Source organism: Urocampus carinirostris, chromosome 3 (genome assembly GCF_059441175.1).
Source record: "Urocampus carinirostris isolate Australia breed hairy pipefish chromosome 3, RoL_Ucar_1.0, whole genome shotgun sequence".
NCBI lineage: Eukaryota > Metazoa > Chordata > Actinopteri > Syngnathiformes > Syngnathidae > Urocampus > Urocampus carinirostris.
Genome location: NC_142351.1, coordinates 10,341,833 through 10,367,423, shown reverse-complemented (window position 1 = coordinate 10,367,423; position 25,591 = coordinate 10,341,833). Strand labels below are relative to the sequence as shown.

Genomic DNA, 25,591 nt, shown 5'->3' with positions numbered 1-25,591 from the left:
CACGCCAGGGTTAAACATGTGATCGAGATTTTGAAGAGAAAAAGGATAATGACTACCAGGATAAATAGGCAGAAAATTAACCACAAAGTAATGCTTGGAAAACCGGCCTAAGTTCTAATGACAATGCAATTAAAAAGAAGAGTGCATTGTAATACGAATGCAATAACATTTAGCAACAATGCCTGGGGGATAAAACTAGTAAAAACAAACTTAATTTGAATTGTCTTTATTGTTATTGATATTAACGTTGTGAAACAGTGTATGCAACGAGATCAGAGATGTCGCTGCGGGGTAAAACATGTAATAAAGACTTTGAAGAAAAAAAGGATAAAGGAATTTCATGATATATAGGCAAAATGAAGAAACCTTGAGAAGGGAACCGCACATGAGGTAATCCCCCTTCCAGGATGACCAGGCTGCAATGGATGTTGCAATAACAAATAATACACAGATATTGTCAACTTAAAATATAGATTATTCATATGCAACAGAATAGAAGTGTGTTTTAAGCCTAGATTTAAACAGTTCCACTGAGGTTGCAGATCGAATCTCAGGGGGAAAAGCATTCCACAGCACCGGGGGCCGAATGGTGAACACTTTCAAACCTGTGGATTTCTTCTTGGCTCTTGGGAGAGAAAAGGGATAAAAAAAGTATCATGATAAATAGGCCAAAATTAATAACAAGGTAGTGTTTAGAAAACTGGCTTAAGTAATAATAATAATGCATCAATAGTGCAAAGAAAAGAAGTGCAATAATATTTAGTTGCAACAATGCCTGAAATATATGGGCGATAAAAGTATTAAAAACAAACTTGAAATGAATTGAATTGTCTTTGTTGTCATTGATATCAAGGTTGCGAAACAGTATGCAACGAGATCAGAGATGGCGCTGCAGGGTAAAACGTGTAATAAAGAGAAAAAGGATAAAGGACTATCATGATAAATAGGTAAAAAAACAATTACAAAGTAATGCTAAGAAAACTGTATAAAAAATATAATAATAATGCAATGACATAACATAGAATAGTGCATTGCCACAATAGTGCGTTTAAAATAAGTGCAATAACATTAAGAAGCAACAATGCCTGGAATATATGGGATATAAAACTAAGGCAAAAAACAAACTTGATTTGAATTTGATTGTCTTTATTGTCATTGAGATCAACATTGTGAAACATTGTATGCAACGAGATTAGACATGGCGTGCCAGGGTGATACATGTCATAAAGACTTTGAAGAGAAAAAGGATAAAAGACTTGCATAATAACTAGGCAAAAAAAACACAAAGAAATGCTAGAAAACTGGCCTGAGTTATAATGATAATGCGAAGAAAAAGAACTGTAACAAAATAAGTGCAATAACATTTAGCGGCAACAATGACATAAAATGTCATTTATAAGTTACATATTTTCAGTTTTGTGAAAAAGTATTTCTTTTTTTTGTTTAATTTTAGTATTCTGTCCAGAAGTTCAGTGAGGATCTCTGAATAATTCAATGTTGATCTAAATGGCCATTCTAACACCTTGATATGTTTTTTCGTGAACCATTCTATTGTAGCTTTTGCTTTATGTTGTGGATCATTATCTTGTTGGAAGACAAATCTCCGTCCCAGTCTCAGGTCTTTTGCGGACTCCATCAGGTTTTCTTCAAGAATGGTTCTGTATTTGGCTCCATCCATCTTCCCATCAATTTTAACCATCTTCCCTGTCCCTGCTGAAGAAAAGCAGGCCCAAACCATGATGCTGCCACAACCACCATGTTTGACTGTGGGGATGAAGTGTTGAGGGGGATGAGCTGTGCTGCTTTCACGCCAAACATAATGTCTTGCATTGTTGCCAAAGAGTTTGCTTTTGGTCTTATCTGACCAGAGCACCTTCTTCCACATGGTTGGTGTGTCTCCCAGGTGGCTTGTGGCAAACTTTAAACAAAACCTTTAAATGGATATCTTTAAGAAATGGCTTCCTTCTTGCCACTCTTCCATAAAGGCCAGATTTGTGCAGTATACGACTGATTGTTGTCCGATGGACAGATTCTCCCACCTCAGCTGTAGACCTCTGCACTTCATCCAGAGTGATCATGGGCCTGTTGGCTGCATCTCCGATCAGTTTTCTCCTTGTATGAGCTGAAAGTTTAGGGGGATGGCCCGATCTTGGTAGATTTGCAGTGGTGTGATACTCCTTCCGTTTCAATATTATTGCTTGCACAGTGCTCCTTGGGATGTTTAAAGCTTGGGAAATCTTTTTGTATCCAAATCTAGCTTTGAACTTCTCCACAACAGTATCTCCTATGACTTTTCGATTGACACCTTTCTCGGACAAAAGCAAGCTTTTTTTTATGGTCCACACACAGCTCGCATAAGCCTATTCAGGCCTGTTTGATAAAAGGAAGATCGCATCCTGTAGTTTTGAATATCTTCAGCCAGTAATAACTAAATCAAATGATGATTGACACATTGGTTAGCCAATAAAAACGTTCACAAGTCAATCCGTGATTCAATTTTTCACACCATTATTTCCAACAAGTGTGCACAATCTTTGATTTGACTTCTGGAAAGAGAAGTCAAACATTTACAACTCTTTCACAACATCTAAAAAATGTTCAAAGTAAAATACTCATTTGAAAAGGTTTTAGTGTTGTAAACTGGGCGTCTCCAAATGGCCACTTTTGGAAACCCCTAAACCTACCTTTAGAAAAACGTGTAAAATACAATGTTTAGTTTTTCAGATTGTGATCAAATTTGACAAGGTACCAGGTAAGGCTTCAAGCTATTGCCTCACCTGTTTCCCAGCTAAGATTCCCATGATACACTCAATTGCAGGCATTTAATTAAAAAACAAAACAAAAAAAATTAAGGCGAGAATATAAACTTTTTACTTTTGTGTGTTCCAACTCAGATTACTCAATGTTAGTAGCACTTGCAGTGATTACTTCAGTTTGGGACAAATCTTCAAAATCTTGCCTTGCAAAAGAGACCAAAAGCGTCCGAATTCTCCAAACTGTTCAAGAACAGCATTCAATTTACTTTTGGTACGTCTTGGATTGGGATTTTTGGCAAATTGTATCGATAAGGGTATACATTTTTATGTTGGTTAATAGAATTACTCTATGTTGTAAGTTGCTTCATATTTTGTTTTTATTTCCTTATACAATAATAAAGATAATGTTATGCAGAGGGGAACTTCAAACAATTTTCTAAATTGTACTATTTTTAATTTGGGGAGCGCTGGGGGTTGCTTGCTTGGGTGGGCATGAGAGGTTTTCTTCTTCCTAGGAGGGGCATGACAGAAAATACAGTAATTAGAAAGCACTGGGTTAGGGTGAGCACGGCAGCTGAGTGGTTAGCCCGTCCGTGGCACAGTTCTGAGCTCATGGGTTAAAATACAGCTTCCAGCCTTCCTGTACAGGGATTGCATGTTCTCCCCATGTTTGCGTGGGTTTCCTTCGGGCACTTCCGGTTTCCTCCCACAATCCAAAAACATGCATAGCAGGTTAATTTGCCAGCTTAAATGTCCTTAGGTATGAGTGATCAAGTGTGTTGTCTGTCTGTGTGTTCTGCGACTGGTTAGCAACCAGTTCAGAGTGTCCCCTGCCCACTTCAAAAGATAGCTGGGGTGGGCTCCGGCGCCCCGCAACTCTACCGACCTCGGGGAAGAAGCTGTTTCTGAGCCTGTTTGTCCTTATTTTTAGGGACCTGAAGCTTCAGAGAGGTGGTGGCCAGGTTGGGAATTGTCTTTTTGATATTTAATGGCTTCTTTACAGTATCGCAAGACAGCAATGAAATTGGATAAAAATAAAATACAAAAAACTCTCCATCATGGGGAAGAAGTAGTTGTTGCTAGGGCTGTAACTAATGACTATTTTAATAGTCTAATAGTCACCAAGCAGGCAGAACGGTGATGCAGTGGTTAGCGCGTGTGTGGCACAGTTCTGAGATCATGAGGTCGAACCTCCCGTATGGAGTTTGCATGTTCTCCCCGTGCTTGCGTGGGTTTCCTCCGGGCACTCCGGTTTCCTCCCACATTCCAAAAACATGCATGTCAGGTTAACTGGCCGGTCCAAATTGTTATATTGGCCTGGGGAGGGATGGGCGCCATCAGGCAGTAATTGCCCAAGACACACCACAGGAAATGGTGTGCCTACACCCCAAGTTGCTAAGGGATCCAATCAACCAATCAAATATGAATTATATGATCAATAATAATATAATAATAATAACCAATTAAAAGAAGGATTTATACATAAAACAGGCTTTATACGGGTGCTTGAAATTCTTGAAAGTGCTGCAATTTTAATGCTTTGTTTTCAAGGTTTGAAAAGTGTTTGAATTTCGGGTAAAGTGCTTGTAAATGCTTGAATTTTTTGCCATGTTTCTCACGAAGTCTGCTAAAAAATTATGCTGATACTGCTCTCTGGTGGATGTGCTTTGTCATTGCATTTCTTCTTCCCTTGTGATTAACTGCAGCTGGCATTAGTTTGTTCTATGAAGCCTCTCCCCCCAAGAGGATAGGTGCATGCTACTCTTAAAAAGGGCACTATGAAATGTGTACTAGTGCAATGATTACATGTCTATTATGGGCCTTGCAAAAAAAATTAGGTATTTGTGGCTCTGCAAGACGCATGATTCACTGAGGATTTTTTTTTTCTATTAATGGTACTGGAAACATTGGAAAAATATCTTTAAAACTCCTTGAAAAGTGCTTGAATCTGGCCTTGCAAAAGGTGTACGAACCCTGATAACCCTCATCAGTGGCAGTAGGACAGTAAATAAAACAAATATGATGACTTAATTGCAGTACATTCAGTGGTCAAACGCAAACAAAAAAAGTACCAAACAAATCTCAGGACAAACTTTAAACATTCTTAAAGCTTGAGTGTGTAATATTTCACCACTAGATGGCATTGCGCTCTAATGTGGACGAAAACCTGTGCCACGGCATGCGACAAAATGGTAGACAAACATGGCAGGGACTTAAGTAGGAATTCCACTATGTAAAAGAAACACAAATTTCTCGATCTAGTTCATTTATATTTGCCTAGTATTCAAATATTTTTTTGTACCGAATAAAAGTTATTTGTACCACTAAGAGGCACTAAATATTAAACACTGTCCCTTTAATATATTCCATTAAATACAGATATATGCAGTATGTATGTTCAGTATGTGTTGTCGTCCTTATAAGGCTTATACAAAGCCTTAAATAAAGGCTTATATAAAGGAAAGAGGTCTAAATCTAGTGGAAGCTAGAGCTCTTGTTGGTGATAGGAATGAGTGGAGAGGTGTTGTAAAAGGATAGTGGGATGTTTAGATGTGTTCGAAAGGATGGGCAGGGCACCTGTATGATGCGGCAGGGGTAAACCAGTGAAAGCTGTCGGGCCCTGCTGTTGAACAAAAGAGTGTGTTGTGACACCCTGACCCGAGTGACATGGCCGCTTTCTTGTGTCCCATTTCATCTTGAGGGACGAAAGCATGACCAACTTGGGTGTCGCGGTGCTTAACTTGTTTGGGTGTTTGGGTATTTGGGATGGCCATGGTCCCAAAAACTTTTTGCTATTTTTTCCCCTTTTTATTTTCTTTGTTATTGTATGTGTTTATCTTGATGTCGGTCACCCCTCTTGAGGGATATGACCAAGCTAAAAAACACAAGGAAGGATGCAAACTACGGAGTCTCAAATGTTACTTTTCCTTTTTTTCCCTGCCTTTTTGAACTTTTTGAGTACTGTAGCAGTGACATGGCGGACAGTTTTGTAAGCTCTCTTTCGGTGAGGCTTATGTTCTGTACTAGTTTTTCGACCTACGGGTATTTTTAAAAATGCTCATTTATATGATAGTTCATGTTTTTTGCTAAATATTTAAATCAATGTGTTTCTCAAATAAATTAATACAATTATACCACTAGGAGATAGTAAATAACACACACTGTCCCTTTAAATTATCTTTGGATGCAGGCATAATTAGCTTTCTGTCCCTATTTTGGACAATAATTAGACAATGCTGAGTCATTTAAATATGACCAGAGCACACTGACGCTAATCGCTATCCTTATGCGTAAATGGCACCACAGATACATTTATTTCATTTTATTTTTGTCTTGTGCATGAAGACCACCTCAGTTATTCATATTTTTTATTAAATTGTCGAAATTTGAACTATTTATCTATCTATGTACCTTGGTCATATCCCTCTAGTGGGGTGACTGACAGCAAGACAAACACATACAATAACAAAGAAAATAAAAAAGGGAAAAATAGCAAAAAACACACACAAAATTTTTTGGACCATGTCCAACCCAAATGCCGAAACACCCAAACAAGTTAAGCACCTGGGCACCCAAGTTGGTCATGCTTTCGTCCCTCCACATGAAGCGGGACACAAGAAAGTGGCCATGTCACTCGGGTCAGGGTGACACAACACACTCTTCTGTTCAACAGCAGGGCCCGACAGCTTTCACTGGTTTACCCCTGCCGCATCTAAGGGGCCGGTCACACAGACATTTGCGGCTGAATCACGGCCAGAAATTTCTGCCTTTGAGGCGGACGCTATTGGACGCATTGAGTTCGCCATTAAGACGAGATACAGCGGTGCATAACACGAGGTCGGAAATACGCGCGCGGGTGGCAGCGCGAAAAAGGTTTGCGCTGCTCAATTCTTCAGAGCACGGGTACACAGCCTTTCACGAGTGTATTGAGGCTGAACCACGGCCAGAAATTTCTGGCCGTGAAGCAGATGCTGTTGGGCGCTGTTGGACGTTTTGAGACCGCCATATAAACGAGATAGAGCAGTGCTTTACTCGCGGTCGGAAATTTTCACGTGGTTGGCCGCGCTCAAAACTTTTGAGCAGCTCAAAAGTTTGAGCACGTGTTAAACCGCGTGCCGCACACGTGGTCAACACGAGGAAATGACGCGGAAATGACGCGGAACGACGTGCTCTGGCCGCGGCCAGGGCGTGGTTACACATGGGTAGGACGGGAAATTTCAGCGGGTAATCGTGGGTGGAGCATGGTAATAGCATGTTCTGCGCCTGTATCGCGGTGTTATTACGTGAAATTAGCGTGTTACGCGTGTGACAGTCAAACGCCTTTCTCCACGTATAAACAGCGCGAATGCCGAGCACACGTCAGTTGTGCTCGTGACGTCAAGGGGGTGAACATGGATCCCCGTCAGCGTAGTTTCTCTTCATTTCGAATAAATCTTTCGGTGCATTCGCAATGGTCGCAGCAAGGCTTTAATGCCAGGACCCTTAGCTTGGCCTTTTGGCTGAGAGTAAGAGTCCCGGCTCCTAAGCTTTGTAGCGTATTATGAACTGATCGATAATGGATAATGAATAAAGAAGATAGATCAATAACCCACTATCCTTTTACAACACCACAGAGGCGAATTACTATTCTAAACTCCATAATACAACTTAATGCTCTTACGTACATAACTAGTATGCGATAATGACCGTACTGATGTACTGTAAGGACATTATCGCATACGTATCATTTTGAAATCCAATCTGTTTTTTTTTTCATTTATGTTTCTCTACAAATTCATCAGATATTGGTAAGGCCATCATTGCATGAGAAATCTGTAAACAGTAAGGCCACTATAACAGAAAAATAGTTAATAATTTGCCAATTAGCAATTGTTACTCAAGAGGTATCAATAACTATTCATTGAAGATTGAAAAAAAAAATAAGAGTAATTAAAACCGTAAAAGTGTTTAGCATTTTCCTCAAAAAACAATTAGTCAGTCATGCTTTTTTTGCATGAAATTAATTATATGCTTTGCTTTTTCATTTTAGTGTTATTATGGAAGTGCAAAGCTTTCTAGAATTTGTTATCATTTTTGTGGGAAACTGAATGCCGCTTTGGGTGCACTATAGATACCTTTGATAAACAGTAATTTTTTTGGAACGCCATTTAAATATGTCGCCAGAAGAGGCAAAGCTTGGTATAAAACTTTAATAAACACATTTTAGAAATACTGTCAAGAATATTCCATAATTAAAATGTGGAGCTGGTTCATCGTTATTCTCATCATTAGCTCTAATTCTAATCCTTTTTTTAAGTGTTCTATTATACCCATACTTTGGTGGAATTCTTGTAATTAATAAAGTCATCTTATATAGATTTATTATGTCAAGGAAATTTGATGTTCCTTTTGAGATTTATTTTGTAAATTCTTTCTTGGAAAAGTACCCACTGTCCTTTCTGTAGTGTCCTGTATGGTGTAGTGGCATGGCATGAATGTAGCTTTTAGACCAGTGGTAGGTATTGGATTTCATTTGTTCCGTAATCCATATTTCAGGTTTGCTTTCTTACATAAATACACACCCATCTTAGAAGGTCACCACCCCCTTTTAACTGCATCAATAGCTGAATGTCATTCCTTTACCCCTTGCATTCTTATTGTTTTCCGTTTACAGGGGTTGGGGGTCTCCCCCTACCCTCTGGCAATTGAAGCCTCTGATTCCAACATCACGGCTTGCAGCGAGAGCTATTAATACAGTTTGTTTAGTCAGTTTCCTAGCAAGCTACATCAAACACGGCGTGGCTGCGGCTGCTTTTAGCTGAGACTTGTTGTTCACGTACACCTGCTGGGTCTGAGGCTGGGTCCACACTGAAGGGAAATCGGATTTTTTTTTTTTTGTACCCGTATCCAAACCGTTGGAGTTAGGGGTGGGATGATATGCTTTGGTCACGATTTGATTGTATCACGATACTAACGTGCCGATTCCATTTATATCAAGTCACGATAATTGCGATTCTTCAAGTATTGTCAAGTCATGTTTATTTGTATAGCCCTTAATCACAAAGAGTCCCAAAGGGCTGCAGAAATCACAGATTATTGCAAACCGCAGACTATTATTCCACCATCCCCTGATCTAAAACCTACATGAGGGCAAGGAAAAACTCAAAAACCTCAAGTCAAGTCCCATTTTTTTTTGTGGCGCCTTTAATCACAAAGAGTCTCAAAGGGCGGCACAAACCACACACTACTGCAAACTACAGACGATTATGACACCATCCCCTGATCTAAAACCTACATAAGGGCAAATAATACACAGATATTGTCAACATAAAAACTAGGTTATTCATATGCTATAGAATAGAAGTGTGTTTTAGGCTTAGATTTAAACATTTCCCCTGAAGTTGCAGATCGAATCTCAGGGCGAAGAGCGTTCCACAGTACCGGGGCCTGCATACAGAACGCTCTCTGTCCTGCGGATTCTTGGCTCTTGGGATCACTAGTAGACCAGCATTTTCAGAGCGAAGGCCCCGGACCGGAACATAGGGGGAAATTAAATCTGAACGATATGAGGGAGCAAGTCCATGCATGATTTTGTATATTACCAACAGAACCTTAAAATCACATCTTAAGCTAACAGGGAACCAATGCAGGTTAGCTAAAATCTGGGTCATGTGATCAAACTTTCTTGTCTTAGTGAAAAGCCTCGCTGCAGCATTTTGTACCAGCTGAAGTATTACGATTCTTTATAATTGATCATTGCGATTTCATTTTCTTTCCTAAAAAACAATAATTTAATCATACACTTCTGAGACAATAAACCATGAATGATGGTCAAAGGTACCAAGACTATATTACTGGGGTGATGGCGCAAAAGATGTGCATTCACATTCTTCTTGTTACTGCAATGGGATACGAGTCTGTGACAGAGTTTGCAGACAGTTTTGATAATGTCTAGCTCAGTCTTTCTGGCAACTTTATGAAAACCCAAATACTTAAGATTTAAAATGTATGGGTGCCTGTCTTATTTCTCATTACTTGCCTTCTTCCACTTCCATTTGCTTCCCCGATTTTTTATGTACCGGATATGTCACAAAAATCGATTCCGGGGGAAAATGTCCATTTTAAAAATCGCCCGGAAAAAAAACACTATATGCATGAATCGATTTTTATTTTGTCTTTTTTTTTGGGGGGAGGCCCACCCGTAGTTGACGTCCGTCCGAACGGAACATATAAAAATATTTCACACCAGACCCGTTTTTATATGTGGTTCTAAATCCGATACATATTTGATCTTTTGGAATGCGACTGCTGTGTGAACGCTTGAGACCTATTCATGCGGCCTGCGCGTCATGGATAGGCCACAGACGTCACTATTCTGTGTTCAACCGGGAGGGAGGAAGGCGAGAAATCTAAACCGTGGCGGATGAAAACACGGAGTGTCATGAATTCACACATTAACGGAAGATGAACATTTGTTTATGTTGTACATTACGGAACAGCCAACATTTCATCGCATCCAACTGGATTTACTACATGCTGCTGTAAACAAGCTATGGCGCTCATTGTCAAAGCTTTAGTATCCTCTTGTGATCGTTAATAATACTTACATTCAAATCACACCACATGGAGAGTATTCACCAAATGGAGAATATTCAATAGGGGGAAAGCGAGGTTTTGGATTTAATTAATATTTAGGGGGACAATGCTCCGCCGTTAATATCCATGAGTACTTCCGCAAACATAAGCACATTGCGCGTAACATCACATGTCCTCTTCTTGTGGCGTTCAAACAAGAGCTTACATACAGGTGGCACTTAGTTACAAATATGAACAATCTCCCAAAAACTGTATTCCACCAAAAAATCGAAATTGAGCATCAAGCTATGCAGTGTAAACCTAGCCTGAGAAACCCAATTTAAATGAAGTGAGTTTGTCAGAAACTTGATTGGAAAATCAAAGCAAATCTGGACACTTTGATGGTTTACATGTCACCTTGGATTAAAAGGTTGGAAATACACACGGGGTTTGTACAGGTGCTTGAAATTCTTGAAACCGCTTTAATTTAATGTTGTGTTTTGAGGGATGAAAAGTGCTTGAATTTTAGGGAAAGTGGTTGTAAATACTTGATCTTGTTGCAATGTTCCTCAACTAGTCTGCTTAAAATGACGCGGGCACTGCTCTCTGGTGGTTTCGCTTTGTCATTGGATTTTTTCTTACTTTGGGATTAACAGCAGCTGGCATTAGTTTTTACTGCATTGTTCTCTGAGGTGTCAATGCCTTCCTACGGGTTGACCATAGAGGGCACTTTAAAATATACAAGTGAAAGCGTTACGTGTCAAATATCTATTATGGGCCATGCAAAAGAAAAAATATATCCTTTCTCAGTGGTAATTGTAATGGAAATAACTTCCTGCAACTGAAAATGTAAGCTGCATTTTAATGTCATTTTTACCCAACAACTCTATGGGGAGAGACTTTTCAAAAACAAATTTACACTCAAGATCTAAAAATCATCTGTCTTAATAAATGCACGTGCAAAATTAAAAATGGCCTATGTAAATCGCAGATATATTTGTGGTTCTGCAAAATGATTGACACCAAATTTCTTCTTTTAATGATACTGGAGACATTTTAAAATTGCCTTTGAATTTTTTAAAAAAGTGCTTGAATTTGGCCATGAAAAAGGTGAACAAAAACCCTGTATGAAATAAAACTTTATGAAAGCGTTGCGCTTGTATTACCACAAAATAAATAAATGAAGAATGAAACTACTAAGGCAGCACGGCGGCGCAGTTGTTAGTGCGTGTGCGGCACAGTTCTGAGGTCATAAGATCTAACCTCCAGTGCAGAGTTTGCATGTTCTCCCCGTGCTTGCGTGGGTTTCCTCCGGGCACTCCGGTTTCCTCCCACATTCCAAAAACATGCATGTCAGGTTAAGGGGCCTGTCCAAATTGTCCCTAGGTGTGAATGAGTGAGCGATTGTCTGTCCCTGTGTGCCCTGTGACTGGCTGGCAACCGGTTCAGGGTGTCCCCTGCCCACTGCCCGAAGACAGCTGGGATGGGCTCCAGCACCCCCGCAACCCTACTGAGGATAAGCGGTGCAGATAATGGATGGATGGATGAAAGAAGTGTAACCAAGTCCTATGCTGTGCCTGACTTTCCTTGTTCCACTGTCCCCCTTGAGCCTGCGCTCACATTACACTACCGAACTATAGCAAAAAGTTATGACATATATTTTTAAGGCAAATGGTAGCAAAAGCATTTTTTTTTTCTTCTCCTTCTTCAGTTCTGGTGCCTCGCTATATACATCATGGTTCTGTTTTACCCAGTGTCTACTCCTTCGGCGGTGCACTTGTGGTTTGGCCCAATAGAGACAAACTGGAGATCTGCAGCACTCGCACTACCTCTGAAACAGTGCTTCTCAACCCTGTTATAGCTGCCACAGCCCACCAGTTTCTCACCAGTTTGATATGTGTATTTACCTAACCTTACTTTACTCTAAAATATATTAAAAAAAAAAATCTGCGACCACTTGAGCCAAAATGTCTTTACTCATGCCCTCTATTCTGCGGCCAATTGAGTAATTTGAAAGAGGAGTTTGTGTTAATTTACCTTCGGCCGCTGTTCCGAGTATTGGATTCACCATCTTTAAGCTGGCTTCACAAGTGTTTCACCACTGTTGAGTTGCCCACAGTGTTTTGCGATCATGTATGCAACTTCACTTGATGCTGTGAGGCAAATCCAAGAGCAGTCAGCTTGGCCTTATCATCGAATCTGTCTCTTTTCACCTAGAGTTCTACAAACATTGCATTCTTATATTCCCTATCTCAGACCAGTGTTTCTTTAGTTTTCCTAGTGCGGTGCCCGAATTGACGAACTTGGCATTGCAAATAGTGACGAGAGGACGTGGACTCCCTTCCCATTCCGTCTTACATGAAAATCCATATCATACATATTCGTCTGAGACCCCCCCTAATTTTTATGGACAAAATAAGGATAGAAACATCAAGAAAGTATTTACATGACGTACTACGATTACATTCACAAGTTGGATCGCTGATGAGTGTGTTTAATTCCACGCAGCACTGATTGGCCAAGCATTGTCATCTGCAGCCAGTGATGGCTAAGCGGGGCATGTCATTGCATGTAGACATGATGAGTCTTGACCACCGTGGCTCTACCGACCCACTGAGACACATTCACCGAAACCCCTTGGGTTCAGTCGAACCCTGGTTAAGAACCACTGTTTTAAAATCCAGACTAACGCTCCAAGTGTGCTTTGGCACGGCATGATGGCCTTTGTGTGAGTGCGCCCTGAAATTGTTGTTTCTCCCCCATAAACGCCACACTTTCACTCTAACGAGCTCGGCAGAATTCCGTGTGCACACCACTCTTTGCTCAAATTAGTTCAGCTGTTTGATAGTACTTTGTGTTGGCTCTGGCACCAATGTGTCTGTGAATCAAGACATGAGTGTTGCGCATGTAGATTGGCGACAAACATCGACCAATTTTCAACCTGTGGCTGTTGGCTCAGGCACAGCTTCTGTACTGGGGACCTCAGTACTGGATGCTCTTTGCTGTACTGGGCACCTCAGTACTGGATGCTCTTTGAAATATTTAGATATGACCCAAAAAAATATTAGCTATGTGAAGCCCCATGAATTATTTGAAGGTAGTTTTAGTCACGGGCAGCATGGCGGCGCACTGGTTAGCGCGTGTGCGGCACAGTTCTAAGGTATTGGGAACCGCCTGTGTGGGTTCAATTCCAGCTACCGGACTTACTGTGCGGAGTTTGTATGTTCTCCCTGTGCTTGCGTGGGTTTCCTCCGGGCACTCCGGCATTCCAAAGACATACTTTTCAGGTGGATTGGCCGGTCCAAATTGTCCCTAGGTGTGAATGAGCGAGCGAATTGTCTGTCCCTGTGTGCCCTGCGATTGGCTGGCAACCAGTTCCCCTGCCCACTGCCCGATGATTGCTGGGATGGGCTCCAGCACCCCCGCGACCCTACTGAGGATAAGCGGTGCAGCTAATGAGATGAGATGAGATGATATGAGTTTTATTCACACTATGTAAGAAATAATGCAAAGTCCAACAATGCAGATATGCTTTTAGGCGATTTTTTTTTTATCTGCCGGCATTATTGTGTAGTTTGGAGTGTTTTACATGGTCTGATTCACTGAACAGTCCTGGATGCAACAAGTCCATGTTTACTGAGAATATAGTTTCCCGGGTATCTTGTTTCAGGCTGATAGTGATGTTTCGGTGATGGTCAGCATGTCTTGAATTCCATCATTGCCATCATATTGAACTATTTGGTTTTCACTGATCTCCAAATTAAAACACTAAGTTAACAACATTGTCAAATTTTTACAGAAATTTATGTTTTGGTTGCCCTTGTGGGTAGGGCGCCCGCTCCGAGACTGGGAGGTCGCTGGTTCAAGCCTCGGCTGAGTCATACCTAAGACTTACAACATTGGTACTCATTGCCTTCCTGCTTGGCGCTCGGCATTAAGGGTTGGAATTGGGGGGTTTGGTCACCGAATGACTCCCAACACAGCAGTTGGGTCTAAAATGGCGGCGCCCTGTTCGGCTGTGGCTGCTTCGGCTCGCTACAGTTTAATTGTGCAGGTCAGATGTATCGACATTTCGTTCTGTGTGCATGAGCACAAGAATGACAATAAAAGTAAATTCTAATTTCTAATTCTAAAAGAGCAAAAACGTCAATCGTGATTCATTTCATAGTGTTTCTATATAGCTTTTAAATATTTTGGTTTTCGCATGTTATTGGCTTAGGTTTGTTAAATCTTTGTACAATTACCTTCCGACAGACTCACCGTGGAAATTACATTGATTGAGCACAAGAACAGTTGATCAGATACAAAAGAAAAACCCGAAAGATTTTTTTTTTCCCCTTGAAAAAGTTGTCGGTCACCCGGGCGGAAACGTTTTGTAAGTTGTACTCCCGATGTAAAAGATGCACGCCCCGGGCGTCCGGGAAGACGTTATTTTAGACACTGCTAGTAGTATTGACTTCAATGTTTTGTGTCCTTATCTATTTGTAAAGCATTGTCAATACGATGATAGATTTCAAGGCTCGAGATGGTGACACAATTTTGATCAATATCAAGAAAATAAATAAACAATTTCTTCATAAAAGGTGATAGAAATAAGATGAAGTCTTATTGATGTATTTTTTTCCAGCAGCGATGTACTTTTTAAATTTACCTTAATGCATACAGAGTGTATATCATATCTAAAATGAAGAACAGAGTTAATTTCACTACATGTATCCCACTCTCTCACACACACGAATGATTGTGATACGTAGTTAAGAATTACTAGATTACGTTGCTCAAGGTAATGTGTTCATGTCACACAAAAACGATATCAAGATTAGAGGCAAGATCTTAAACTTGATGTCAATCATGAGTTCAGGCTTCAGGCATGGCTTCTCTCCCTCGCTGCAGCACTGCTTTTAAAAATGTTTTTAGAAATATTAAATCCACTGCTTCTCTCATGTTTTTTCCCCCCTTCGCTCCTCTCTAGTTGCTTTTCTTATCCACTACCTTAATTTGCTGAGTTGCTGGCAGCTGCCCCTTGTTTATTAACACATGTATTGATAAAACTGAGCGAGCATGAATGCTTAGTTGGAGTCGCCCTGAATTATCATAATTTTATTTCTATTTTTTATTCTTTTACCAGAAATGTGCTTTTATTTTCTGGACATGCCAAGGGCACAATTTTACTATTGCAATATTGTCATTACAGCAAGTGAAATCATATCTATTTCCATAGTCCATAATCACAAAACGTCTCAAAGGGCTGCACAGACCACCATTACAACAACGCCAGATCTTAAACCTACACAAGGACAAGAAAAAAAACGCTAAAAAATTGTACCTTTTTTAAAGAGACAGCATGTATATTTCACAGCTAGATGTTACTGTATCGTGTAGTGCAACCAGAAAAAGGTGCTCAAGAAACCATAAGGCAGAATGCGAACAAAAGTTACCTAAACCAGTGTCTAAAACTCATGACAAAAAGTTAGCGGACACCGGGGCAGACAACTCTGAAAAGTTGCCTGCCCAGCCATAAAGTTGCCTGCCCCATTTTTCCCAACTTGAAACACAATAAGACGACTAATCGTAAAAAAAAAAAACCATTGTTGCAAAATATTAAGGATTGATAATCAGAATATATAACTGAACAACACTTTAAAATTAAGTTTATTATAAATCTACTTATAACATTCATTGCATGTATATGGCATCGCAGTTTTCCATCTGCCATCAGTATGTACCTGTATTTACTCATCTTCATTCATGCAATGTTTGTGTTGCGTCGTCTGCTACAAGCCACGTGAACTCCTCTTTTCACAATGCTTTTAATGTACGTTTACGTTTTGTAGCGTCATAAATTTTGTGAGCTCCTTTTGAATCTTTCTTCTGGGGCTGAGGTTTTGGCTTGATTCATAACCATTTCTCCATTTATCTTGTGTTCTCTTTGCGTCTACTTTGGAAAATGATATGCAAATGCAGGACTTTATAACGCTCGGGAAAGTCCGGAAGCACGAAGTTATTCGATGCAGGCTTCTGATTGGCTGCTGAGTATGCAAATTGCCAAACGAAGCGAAATTTCAAAATTTCCAAACAGAAAAAAAATATTTCGAAATCGGAATAAAGAATTTGATTCTTTATTTTATTTTTATTTTTTTATATTAATTTTTTTTCTTGAAAGTTGGCGGCCAGTCGGGCGGCGACATTTTGAAAAAGGATGAATGCCCCGGGTGTCCGTTATTTGTTATTTCAGACACTGCTAACATTTGGTCAAGCCATCTGTGTAGGACAGAAGTTAGCACAAAGACGACCCTTTTTTTTTTGTAGCGTCATTCATTTTGTTAGCTTCTTTTGATTATTTCTTCTGGGGCTGAGGTTTTGGCTTGATTCCTAACCACTTATCCGTTTTTCTTGTGTTCTCTGTGTGTCTACTTTGGAAAATGATATGCAAATACAAGACCATATAACGCTCGGGAAAGCACGAAGTTATTCAATGCAGGCTTCTTATTGGGTGCCGACTATGCAAATTGCCAAACGAACCGAAATTCCGAAATTTCCAAACTGGACGAAGAGTTTCAAAAACGGAATAAAGCAAACGTTTGATTTTGGGGCCAAAGTTGTCGGCCAGCCGGGAGGAGACGCTTTGTAAGTTGTACCCCCGGCGTAAAAGCTGTATGCCACGGGCGTCCGGGCAGACGTTATTTCAGACACTGCCAAAACATAACTTTTTACTACTCTGCTCAACTTATTTTTTAGGTTTTGGGTGCCCAACAATTATGTCAGGTCGCTGAGGTTCATGATATGTAAAATGAAGGCCTATTTCTCAACCTAGGATTATTTTTAAAAATGCACATTCATATGATACTTTATGTGTTTTTGCTTATTTTTTTTAAATCAATATCTTTTTTTTTTTTTTTTTTTTTAATATATGTATCAAGTTTGTTTTTTGCCACTAGGAGGTGTTAAATAATAACCAATGTCCCTTTTAAGGACACCTACTGGGTCCAGAACAGATAAACATTTTTCTAAGCACCAACAATTTGCGATATTGTATTTTGTCTGCAGTGGAACGTAAACAATGACTGGTTCCAAAGTCCTCTTCCTCACACATATGCACTTTATTAAATAGCCCAGGGCAAGGAACCTATGTCTCTTTTCATGAGAACATTGGGCTGAGAGAAAAAAAAATGCTTTTGTTATTCTTTTCTGTGTTGTTCTCATTTAGATTTGTGCGAAGCCAAATTTGGTACATGTGAAGCCAAAGCGTCAGCGGTATTGAAAGTGTTTCGGTCCTGTATAAATAGGGTATAGTCTCAACTACAGTTTACAGTCAGGTGTGACATCAACGGACGCTCTTTTGGCTGTACAGTGTACAGTAAGATCAAACATCTAGTTGGATCCGCCCATTTCTGTCTGTCCCTCACCCCCTCATACACCCCCCCTCTGGAGGAAAACAAAGCCTATACAACAAGGACAGTACAAACATCTTCTTTGTTATATTATCTCTTTGTTTTCCTTATATCCTCACTGTAAAATGTGGACCTGGAGTGCCACGTCCAATTTCGTTGTCTCAATATATCCCATGTTGTAACAATGACAATAAAGGTATATTCTATTCTATTCTACTTTGCTGAAGAGTCCTTCATATGGAAGCTCGATAAACAATGTATGTTTATGTTGACAATATCCGTGTATTATTTGCCCTAATGTAGGTTTAAGATCAGGGGATGGTGTCATAATAGCCTGGTTTGCAATAATCTGTGGTCTGTGGAGCCCTTCGAGACTCTTTGTTATTGAGGGCTTTACAAATAACATGACTTGATTTGACTTGACTTGACTTGATTAGATACTTTATGCAACCCACAGAACAAACTGTATACATAGAAAATGCCAGCGAAGCGCACAGAGCAATTTGATTGAGTCGGCGGAGCTCTGCACGCCGTCTGCGCTGAAGGCAAATATGTTGGCACCTTTGTAGTTAGCAGTATTTTGTGAAATTTTTACAAAGAAAAATGAGCCTCAAAACTCTAGAATTAACTGCGGGAGGGATATACATTTGAAGTGGTATATTTGGGACACAACCACTGGGATTATTATTATATTTCATAAATTTGATCAAATCTTCAAATGTCACTCAGTGAAATAACATGTGCTAAAGAATTACCTTTTGTCTGGAGAGAGGGTTTGGCCTTTTTGTTGAATTTTGTCTTAAAATATATGGTATGGCTCTCTCTCTCAAAAATAAAAATCTAAATATTTTGCTTTCTGTTTTTTTTTTCTTAATTTTTGACACGGAGTTAGGTTAAACCGCATGTACTGCCAGTGAGTTACCAGACAAGCTTGAGTTGAAGAAAAACAAATAGAGAGCGAAGGCGGGATCAACAAAGTCCATTGGACAGACGATGAGAAAGCATGTGATGTTGTTTGTAATTGGCTAAGAAGAAGCCCCCTTGTGTGGAGGAAATATCACCTGGGAAACTTGCTCATGCTGCCTCTGTGTGTGCTTTCGTCCGTCGGGTGTTGTTTTGAAAGAACCACCTGCAAAGACACCTAGTCATGTTCACTTCTTCTCTCCCACAGTTGGATTGCAAGCTCTTTCTAAAAATGGGTGATGACCGACCTTTTGTGTGCCACGCTCCGGGATGTGGACAGGTACGTTTTTTATGTCCTGTGCTTTGTGTTTTTTGTGTGTATTCAAGGACACTATTGTCCTAAGAGAAGTTGCTATTTCCTCCAGCAGTGAGACAGTCTGCAGGCTTCTGTAAGTAATCAGAGCTGGATTGTTGCAACCTGCTGAGCGGACACAAGTAGCTTCTGATCTCTCTGTATCTCCAAAGGCTAAAACTTCAAGGAATACCAAAATATACTGTTGGTAGTGCTGCTTTCGAAGCTAGAGGATGAATGTGTTGATGTCTTAAAAACATTTGTGATTCAGATGACAACCTTAAAGATGGGGTGCGTTGTTTAAAGGGTCCGTATAAAGTTATAGTAATAGTTAATATTCTCTGTGTTAAGAATTCTCAACTGAGATCAAATAGGCTTTATATATATTTTTTTTCCTGCCCATCTGTTTTTATCTTTTATCAATAGTGTTCCTCCCATGGAGCACCTTACACTGAGGGAAAGGAGGTGTGTGTGTTTGCGTGTTTGGGGGCGCGGGGTATTAAGGGGGAAGAGGTAGATTTCACGCATTTGATTGCAGTTTTGTTTTAGTCTAGGATGAAAATGGTGAAAGTAAGATAAGGACTGTTTCAAACACAGCCCAAATGCCAACCCAAACCTCAATAAGATTAGAGAAGAATTTATAGGAGCATGCACACTCCTCAGAAGCAGCTTAACAAAGGCTGCAATGATGATTTCAGCCAGAAGATGGTATGAGCAAGTAGAATATTTTGAAATTATGGGCACCTCCTTTAAAAAGCTAAACGTAGATTTCTTTTTCTCATATTGTCCAACTAAGTTTAAGGGGCCCTATTTAATCTTTCCCCGCCATGTCTAGTCTTCTTTTATCTTACTTTTAGAAAAGCTGTTCAGGCCACGGAAAACATTTAGAACAGGGTTTGTACGGGTGCTTGAAATCATTTGAAATGCTTGAATTTTACAACGCTTGATTAGTGCTTACTGTAGAGGTAAAGTGCTTGTAAATCCTGTAAATTCAACAATTTATGTTTCTCAACAAGTTTGCTTAAAAATGACGCCAACACTGCTTTCTAGCGGCTTCGCTTTGCCAATGCATTTCTTCTCTTGTGATTAATGGCAGCTGGCATTCGTTTGTATGGCTTTGTCCTATAAAGAATCATCGCCCCGCTACTTGTCGTGCACAAGAGGACAGGTGCATACTACACCTAAACAGGGATTTATGAAATTACTTATCAATTGTGGACGTTTATTTTGGGGCATGCAAAAAAATAAGGTAGCGTTTCCCCGTGGTAATGTCTAATAGGAAAAACTTGCAACTGAAAATGTAAGCTACATGTTACTGTCGTTTTTACTAGAGGTCGACTGATTATCGGGTGGGGCGATTATAGGCACCGTTATTTGGGAATTTGACAGATATCTGAATTGTAATTTTCATCTATTCGTCGGGCTGATTATTTGGGCTCAGATGAAGCCGAGCCTCTTTCTCCTTCCCGCGCAATTTGATTGGATAAGCAACCGGGGGCGGAGCCACTGAAACAGGAGGAGGACGTTAGCGCGGCAGCTCTGTTAACTCCTGAGTCCCGACATGCTTGTGAATCAAAACAGCTGATAATATTGTGATCATAAAAATCAGTAGTAGAGAAGTATGTGTGAATAAAAGATCATGTAAAAAGTGTAGTTAACTCACTTTAGGGAAGCACGCTCAGTTGGGGACTGATATATAGAAATATTAGTTTGTTAACCAAGTGTGTGTGTTTGTGATTAAGACAAAGCATAAAAAGCACGCTTAAGTAGACGGTGAGTGATTAGCTGTTACCATAACATTAGTATGGCATTCTGGCTAAAAAACTGGAGTGCCCACATTTTTTCAATTAGTGAGCTCTGTTTAGTTTTTGTATCAAGTTAATTTCAGCCATGTTGGTTGTATTGACCTTTTTATTTATTTAGCTATTTATTGTAAAAAGTTTTAGGGAGCTGATTAAGTTTTTACTTACTTACTGCTCACCCTAATTTTATTTCCTGCACTGTTATTTTTTGGTTTAAGTCAAAGATAAGTCATGTTAATTGTGTTGTAATTCTAATGTATTTACTGTGAATGGTTTCAGAGAGCTGTTAAAGTTTTATTAGAATTTTTGGTCAATCCTCGCTTGCTTTTGCATTCAGCTGTACGTTTGTTTCAATTGCATTTCTCTAAAGGCATTTTAAAGCTTCCTTTTTGTGACTTTTTGTAAGGTGTCTGAGAAAAAAAGGAGAATGATGTTTTTTTCGCCAAAGACCATTTGAAAGTAATAGTGTTGTGAGTCCAGCTAGATGGTAAAAAGAAAGTGATGAATGAACTCTTAAACGGGCAGAAAAAAGTGCAGTACGATTTTGGTGTGTTATTTAATGTTACAAGGTGTACAATAAGTGCTTAGGTATCATTAAAAGTCATGCGGCTCCAGCAACTCTGCAGAATGCGCACTGCTTTGTTACGGCAACTCATAATAAACTCTCATTTGATTTTGTCAACATTATCTCTTTGAATTATCACTGTAGTCTTTTACGGTTAATTGTTATTTAAATGTGTTTTTAGTGATCAGGAAGATAGGTTATGGTGGTCTGAGCAGCCTTTTAGGACTTCTTTTTATGAAAGGGATACCAACATTCTAAAACATACAAAATGTTATAGTACATGTTTTTTTGCACAATATCTATATATCTATATCTATCTATCTATGTATGTATATATATATATGTATATATATATGTATATATATATGTATATATATGTATATGTATGTATATGTATATATATGTATATATATATATATGTATGTATGTATATATATATATATGTATATATATATGTATATATATATGTATATGTATGTATATGTATATATATGTATATATATATATATATATGTATGTATGTATATAAATGTATATGTATATGTATATGTCATTGGTATATTTCAATTATTTTCCGAGATAATGCATTTTAAAGACAGTCCGTCTCGTCTTTGACTTCCTGAGCTCTGATGTCATGTGAAAAACACCACCACCCTAGCTAGCCAGTCACCATATTGGTTTATGGGTTAATTAGTTAAAAAGGTTTTGAGCAAAGTTTTGGTAGTTTTTGTGGAGAATTTCTAGGCGTTTTGTCGCACGTGGGTGCAGCAATGTTACAGCAAATGGCGAGCAGCTAAAATGGGGCAAATTGGCAAAAATCAAACACATAGAAGTAACAGGCTAAACCAGCCGGGACATGGCAGGCTAGCCGGCTGCTAAAATAGGCTAACCGGGACAGATTGGAAGGAAAATGGGGGGCTGGCCGACTAAAAGCATGCAGTAGGCAGTAAGGATAACAGGGAGCCAACAACAAAAAAACTAACACGTCAACAAACACGAATCAAGCTGTAATATACCAAGTCGTCAGGGAAGGCTAGGCATATGCTATTGAGGACAAATCGGGACTAGCAAAAAAAACAGGAAGCTGGCTAAGCAAAAAACATGCAGCAAGCAGCCAATAAAACTGCAAGCCAACAATAATAAACTACCACACCAACAATAACAAACCCAGCCGGGAGAAAAAAACAATGAGCACCGCAGGTTGACCAGCTAGCTGGCTGCTATCGGGGCTAACCTTGACCAATACTGGATGCATTCGGGCGCTCACACAGTAACGGGGGGCTATCTGGACAATATTGTATTAATTGCTCGACAAGCGGCGAAAGACACGAAAGGAAAAGTAACAATCACATACTTAAAAGGGGGCAAAGGCAAAAAAGGAACTTAGCTTTACACAGCGGCAGGCAAACCTACCCTCTAATGATCAAAGCATGCTACTCTCAGTATACAGTCTGAAGTCCCCTAGTGACACGGCAAGCCAAGTTCCGATTACTGCAAACAGGAATGAGCGCTATGCACTTGCTGATTACTACAATAGCTATCTGTTTGTCAACAGAACTCGCCATTTGTTTTGGGCCTCGTTGTCTCCGGTGACGTCCCAGCTCTGGGGGATATGAGATCAAACTGTCTACTTTGAAAATTCATTTCTGGAGATCTATTGCGTGTAGAATATTTTGGAACATATCTGCATGATTGTAGAGAGGAACACTACACTTTCTGTGCCTAATTGAAAAAAAAAATGGTCTATATAATTCCTTTAAGGGGTATACAAATAAACGTGACATGACCTGACAGGTGTTTCAGAGCTATTAAGGTTTCACTTGATCACTTTGGTAAGTTGGGAACAGGCTAATTAGTTTTACGCGTATTTTACATCAGGAACATTTGCTCGTTACACGACCAAATCAAGTTACAAGCACGGTCCTGGAATGAATTAAGCTTATATGTAGAGGTACCAATGTAAATTGTATTTTTTAAAAGTCTGACACAGACAAAAATGATAGTGTCTTCGTGTTTCATTTTGATGCAAATCACTAGTACAATGGCAGCTAATGGCTAACGTAGCAGGGGGGTACTAATTGATTTCGATTTGTCATAAGTTCATGGTTCACGGATCCCTTAACCACCTGGGCCGTTGGGGAACCACATCCTGTGGTGTGTCTCGGGCAAGTACAGCCTGGCAGTGCCCATAGCAGGAGAAGCCTCCTGATCTGACTCGGATACAGCACCTTCATCATCTAGTCGCCGTTGTCTGTGTAAAGCGTCCTCCCGCTCTTCAGAGATGATCTAGATTTTGCAGGGCACTTTGCCCCCAAAACCATCTGGCACGCGTATGATGATACAAGCTGGCTCCTCGACTCTAGCTATTGATAAATATTAATGCATCAATATTTTGAACCCACCCATAAAGTGACAAAGAAAAAGGCTTTGTCACATCATGTCATATGTCATGCCACGTGTCATTTTCTGCTGTCAATGGCTGCGCAAACTATTATTGTACTATTTAATTCACAATACTATGTTCAGCTGAACATGACACATTTTGATTATAAACAGTATGTCAAATAGAGTCATATTTATTTGTTTTCCCCTGAATCACAAAAAGTCCCAAAGGGCTGCAGAGGCCACCAATACAGCATCCCTTGATCTGAAACGTACTTGAGGGCAAGGAAAAACTCAAAAACCTCAACAATGGCATTACAGACAATACACAGTCATCAGCAACATAAAATATAGGTTGTATCGGAATGTTATACGTTCAATTGACAGATTCCAGCCCAAACATCTTGACAAATGCAGCACGTTAGACCAAATTCATTAAACTTTTTAAACATTTATTTATTTATTTATTTTGGAGACAGACACACCATATATGCCGACCATTCACTACCAGTGACACAAAACCAAATATGTGAATATAGGCCGACCCCCTGATTTCAGTATTTTATTTTATAATTTTAAATTCAGCTTAGATGCAAGTATATAGGGTAGGGAGAATATCTTCGTAAGGAGAAACTCAGAGTTCCGCACACCCACTACATTTGTTTCAGTCGTGTTTTTTTTTTTTGTCGATTATTCCCCTCAGGTTTTGAGTCACTCGCATTAAATTGCATTTTTAGAAAATAATTTAGCTGCACATTATTGTGTACTGAGTTCAAAGTCATTATTAGTTTAAATATGGAAGTATTTTCTGTGGTTGTAAATTTGTGTTCATTGTAATTATCGAAAATACAGTGTTCCCTTACATACAACAAATGAAGTGCAAAGAAACAATTCCGCGTTGGGTAAAATATTTTTAGGCTGCTCCATGTGCAAATTTAGTGCTTACAAAAAGTGATACAATACACATCTTTGTAGTCTTTTTGGTTATTTCAACATACCATGTATTGTATACACATAAATTTCTGTATTGTACATTTCTATATAGATGTGTCTATTTTTATCCCCGTGAGATGTATGAGTAGGGGATTGAAGTCAAAAGATACTCTTAATCAAAAACTTGGACTTGGGTGCCAAAAAAGTGTAATCGGGACAGCCTTCATTTTTACTAGGTGTGACTGTTGGCGTTCTAACTTTGTGTGTCCTATTGCCTGCTACTTAAATGGCTTCAGACAACTGGCTGCAGCAACAAAAACTCCCTCCCATTTTACAATGTTTAGTATTTCTACTGTGAGTTTTGGTAATCCTCATTGCCAATATCTCCAGCACGGTGATTGAGACATAGTCTTATTGGTTATACGGCCCAGCAGGGCTAAAAATATGCACCTCGCCGAACCTTTACTGTGTTTCCACCTGACTCACTCAGGACAGCATTTAAAAGCGGTGCCCTTGAAATTGGACACAGCCAAAAGGAATGAGCTCTCCACCCTAGCCAGGATTATTCCTCCTACACCACTGCCTGAGTCTCACAACCATTACTCTACAGTACAAGCGGAGCATCCCGGATGTCTTCTTGAGTCTTGACGTTGGCAATTGTCAAGTCACATTTGACAATTGCCAACGCACAAAAGTAAAAGCTTTAAAATGAATGCAACGCATCCTGTATGTATATCCATCCATCCATTATTTGCACCGCCTATCCTCAGTAGGGTCGCGGGGGTGCTGGAGCCCATTCCAGCTATCTTCGGGCAGTGGGCAGGGGACAACCTGAACTGGTTGCCACCCAGTCACAGGTCACATAGAGACGGACAACTCACTCGCTCATTCACAACCAGGGACAATTTGGACCAATTTAACCTGACATGCATGTTTTTGGAATGTGGGAGGAA

General features: G+C 39.7%; 1 protein-coding gene and 1 long non-coding RNA gene across 6 annotated transcripts in view; one reads left to right on the top strand and one right to left on the bottom strand.

The window, feature by feature from the left end:
• The window catches only part of atf7a (activating transcription factor 7a), a 56,368-nt gene that overhangs the window by 5,735 nt on the left and 25,042 nt on the right, over positions 1–25,591 (top strand). For 3 of the 4 annotated variants that reach the window (XM_088330610.1, XM_088330609.1, XM_088330608.1), the window contains one exon: positions 18,873–18,944. In XM_088330610.1, the coding sequence (XP_088186736.1) occupies positions 18,897–18,944 (48 nt within the window). In that variant the 5' untranslated portion in view covers positions 18,873–18,896. Of the gene's footprint in view, positions 1–18,848; positions 18,945–25,591 lie in introns of those variants that run through there. The other variant, XM_088330607.1, reaches the window with a different exon arrangement.
• LOC148368628 (uncharacterized) lies at positions 243–23,691 on the bottom strand. Of its 2 annotated transcripts, none has more exons than XR_015849946.1 (4): positions 23,450–23,691; positions 18,913–19,051; positions 18,763–18,830; positions 243–625 (listed from the first exon to the last, which is right to left on the bottom strand). It is a non-coding gene; the product is annotated as an uncharacterized LOC148368628 (long non-coding RNA). The 2 variants fall into 2 exon arrangements; XR_015849947.1 differs by having other exon boundaries at positions 23,552–23,691.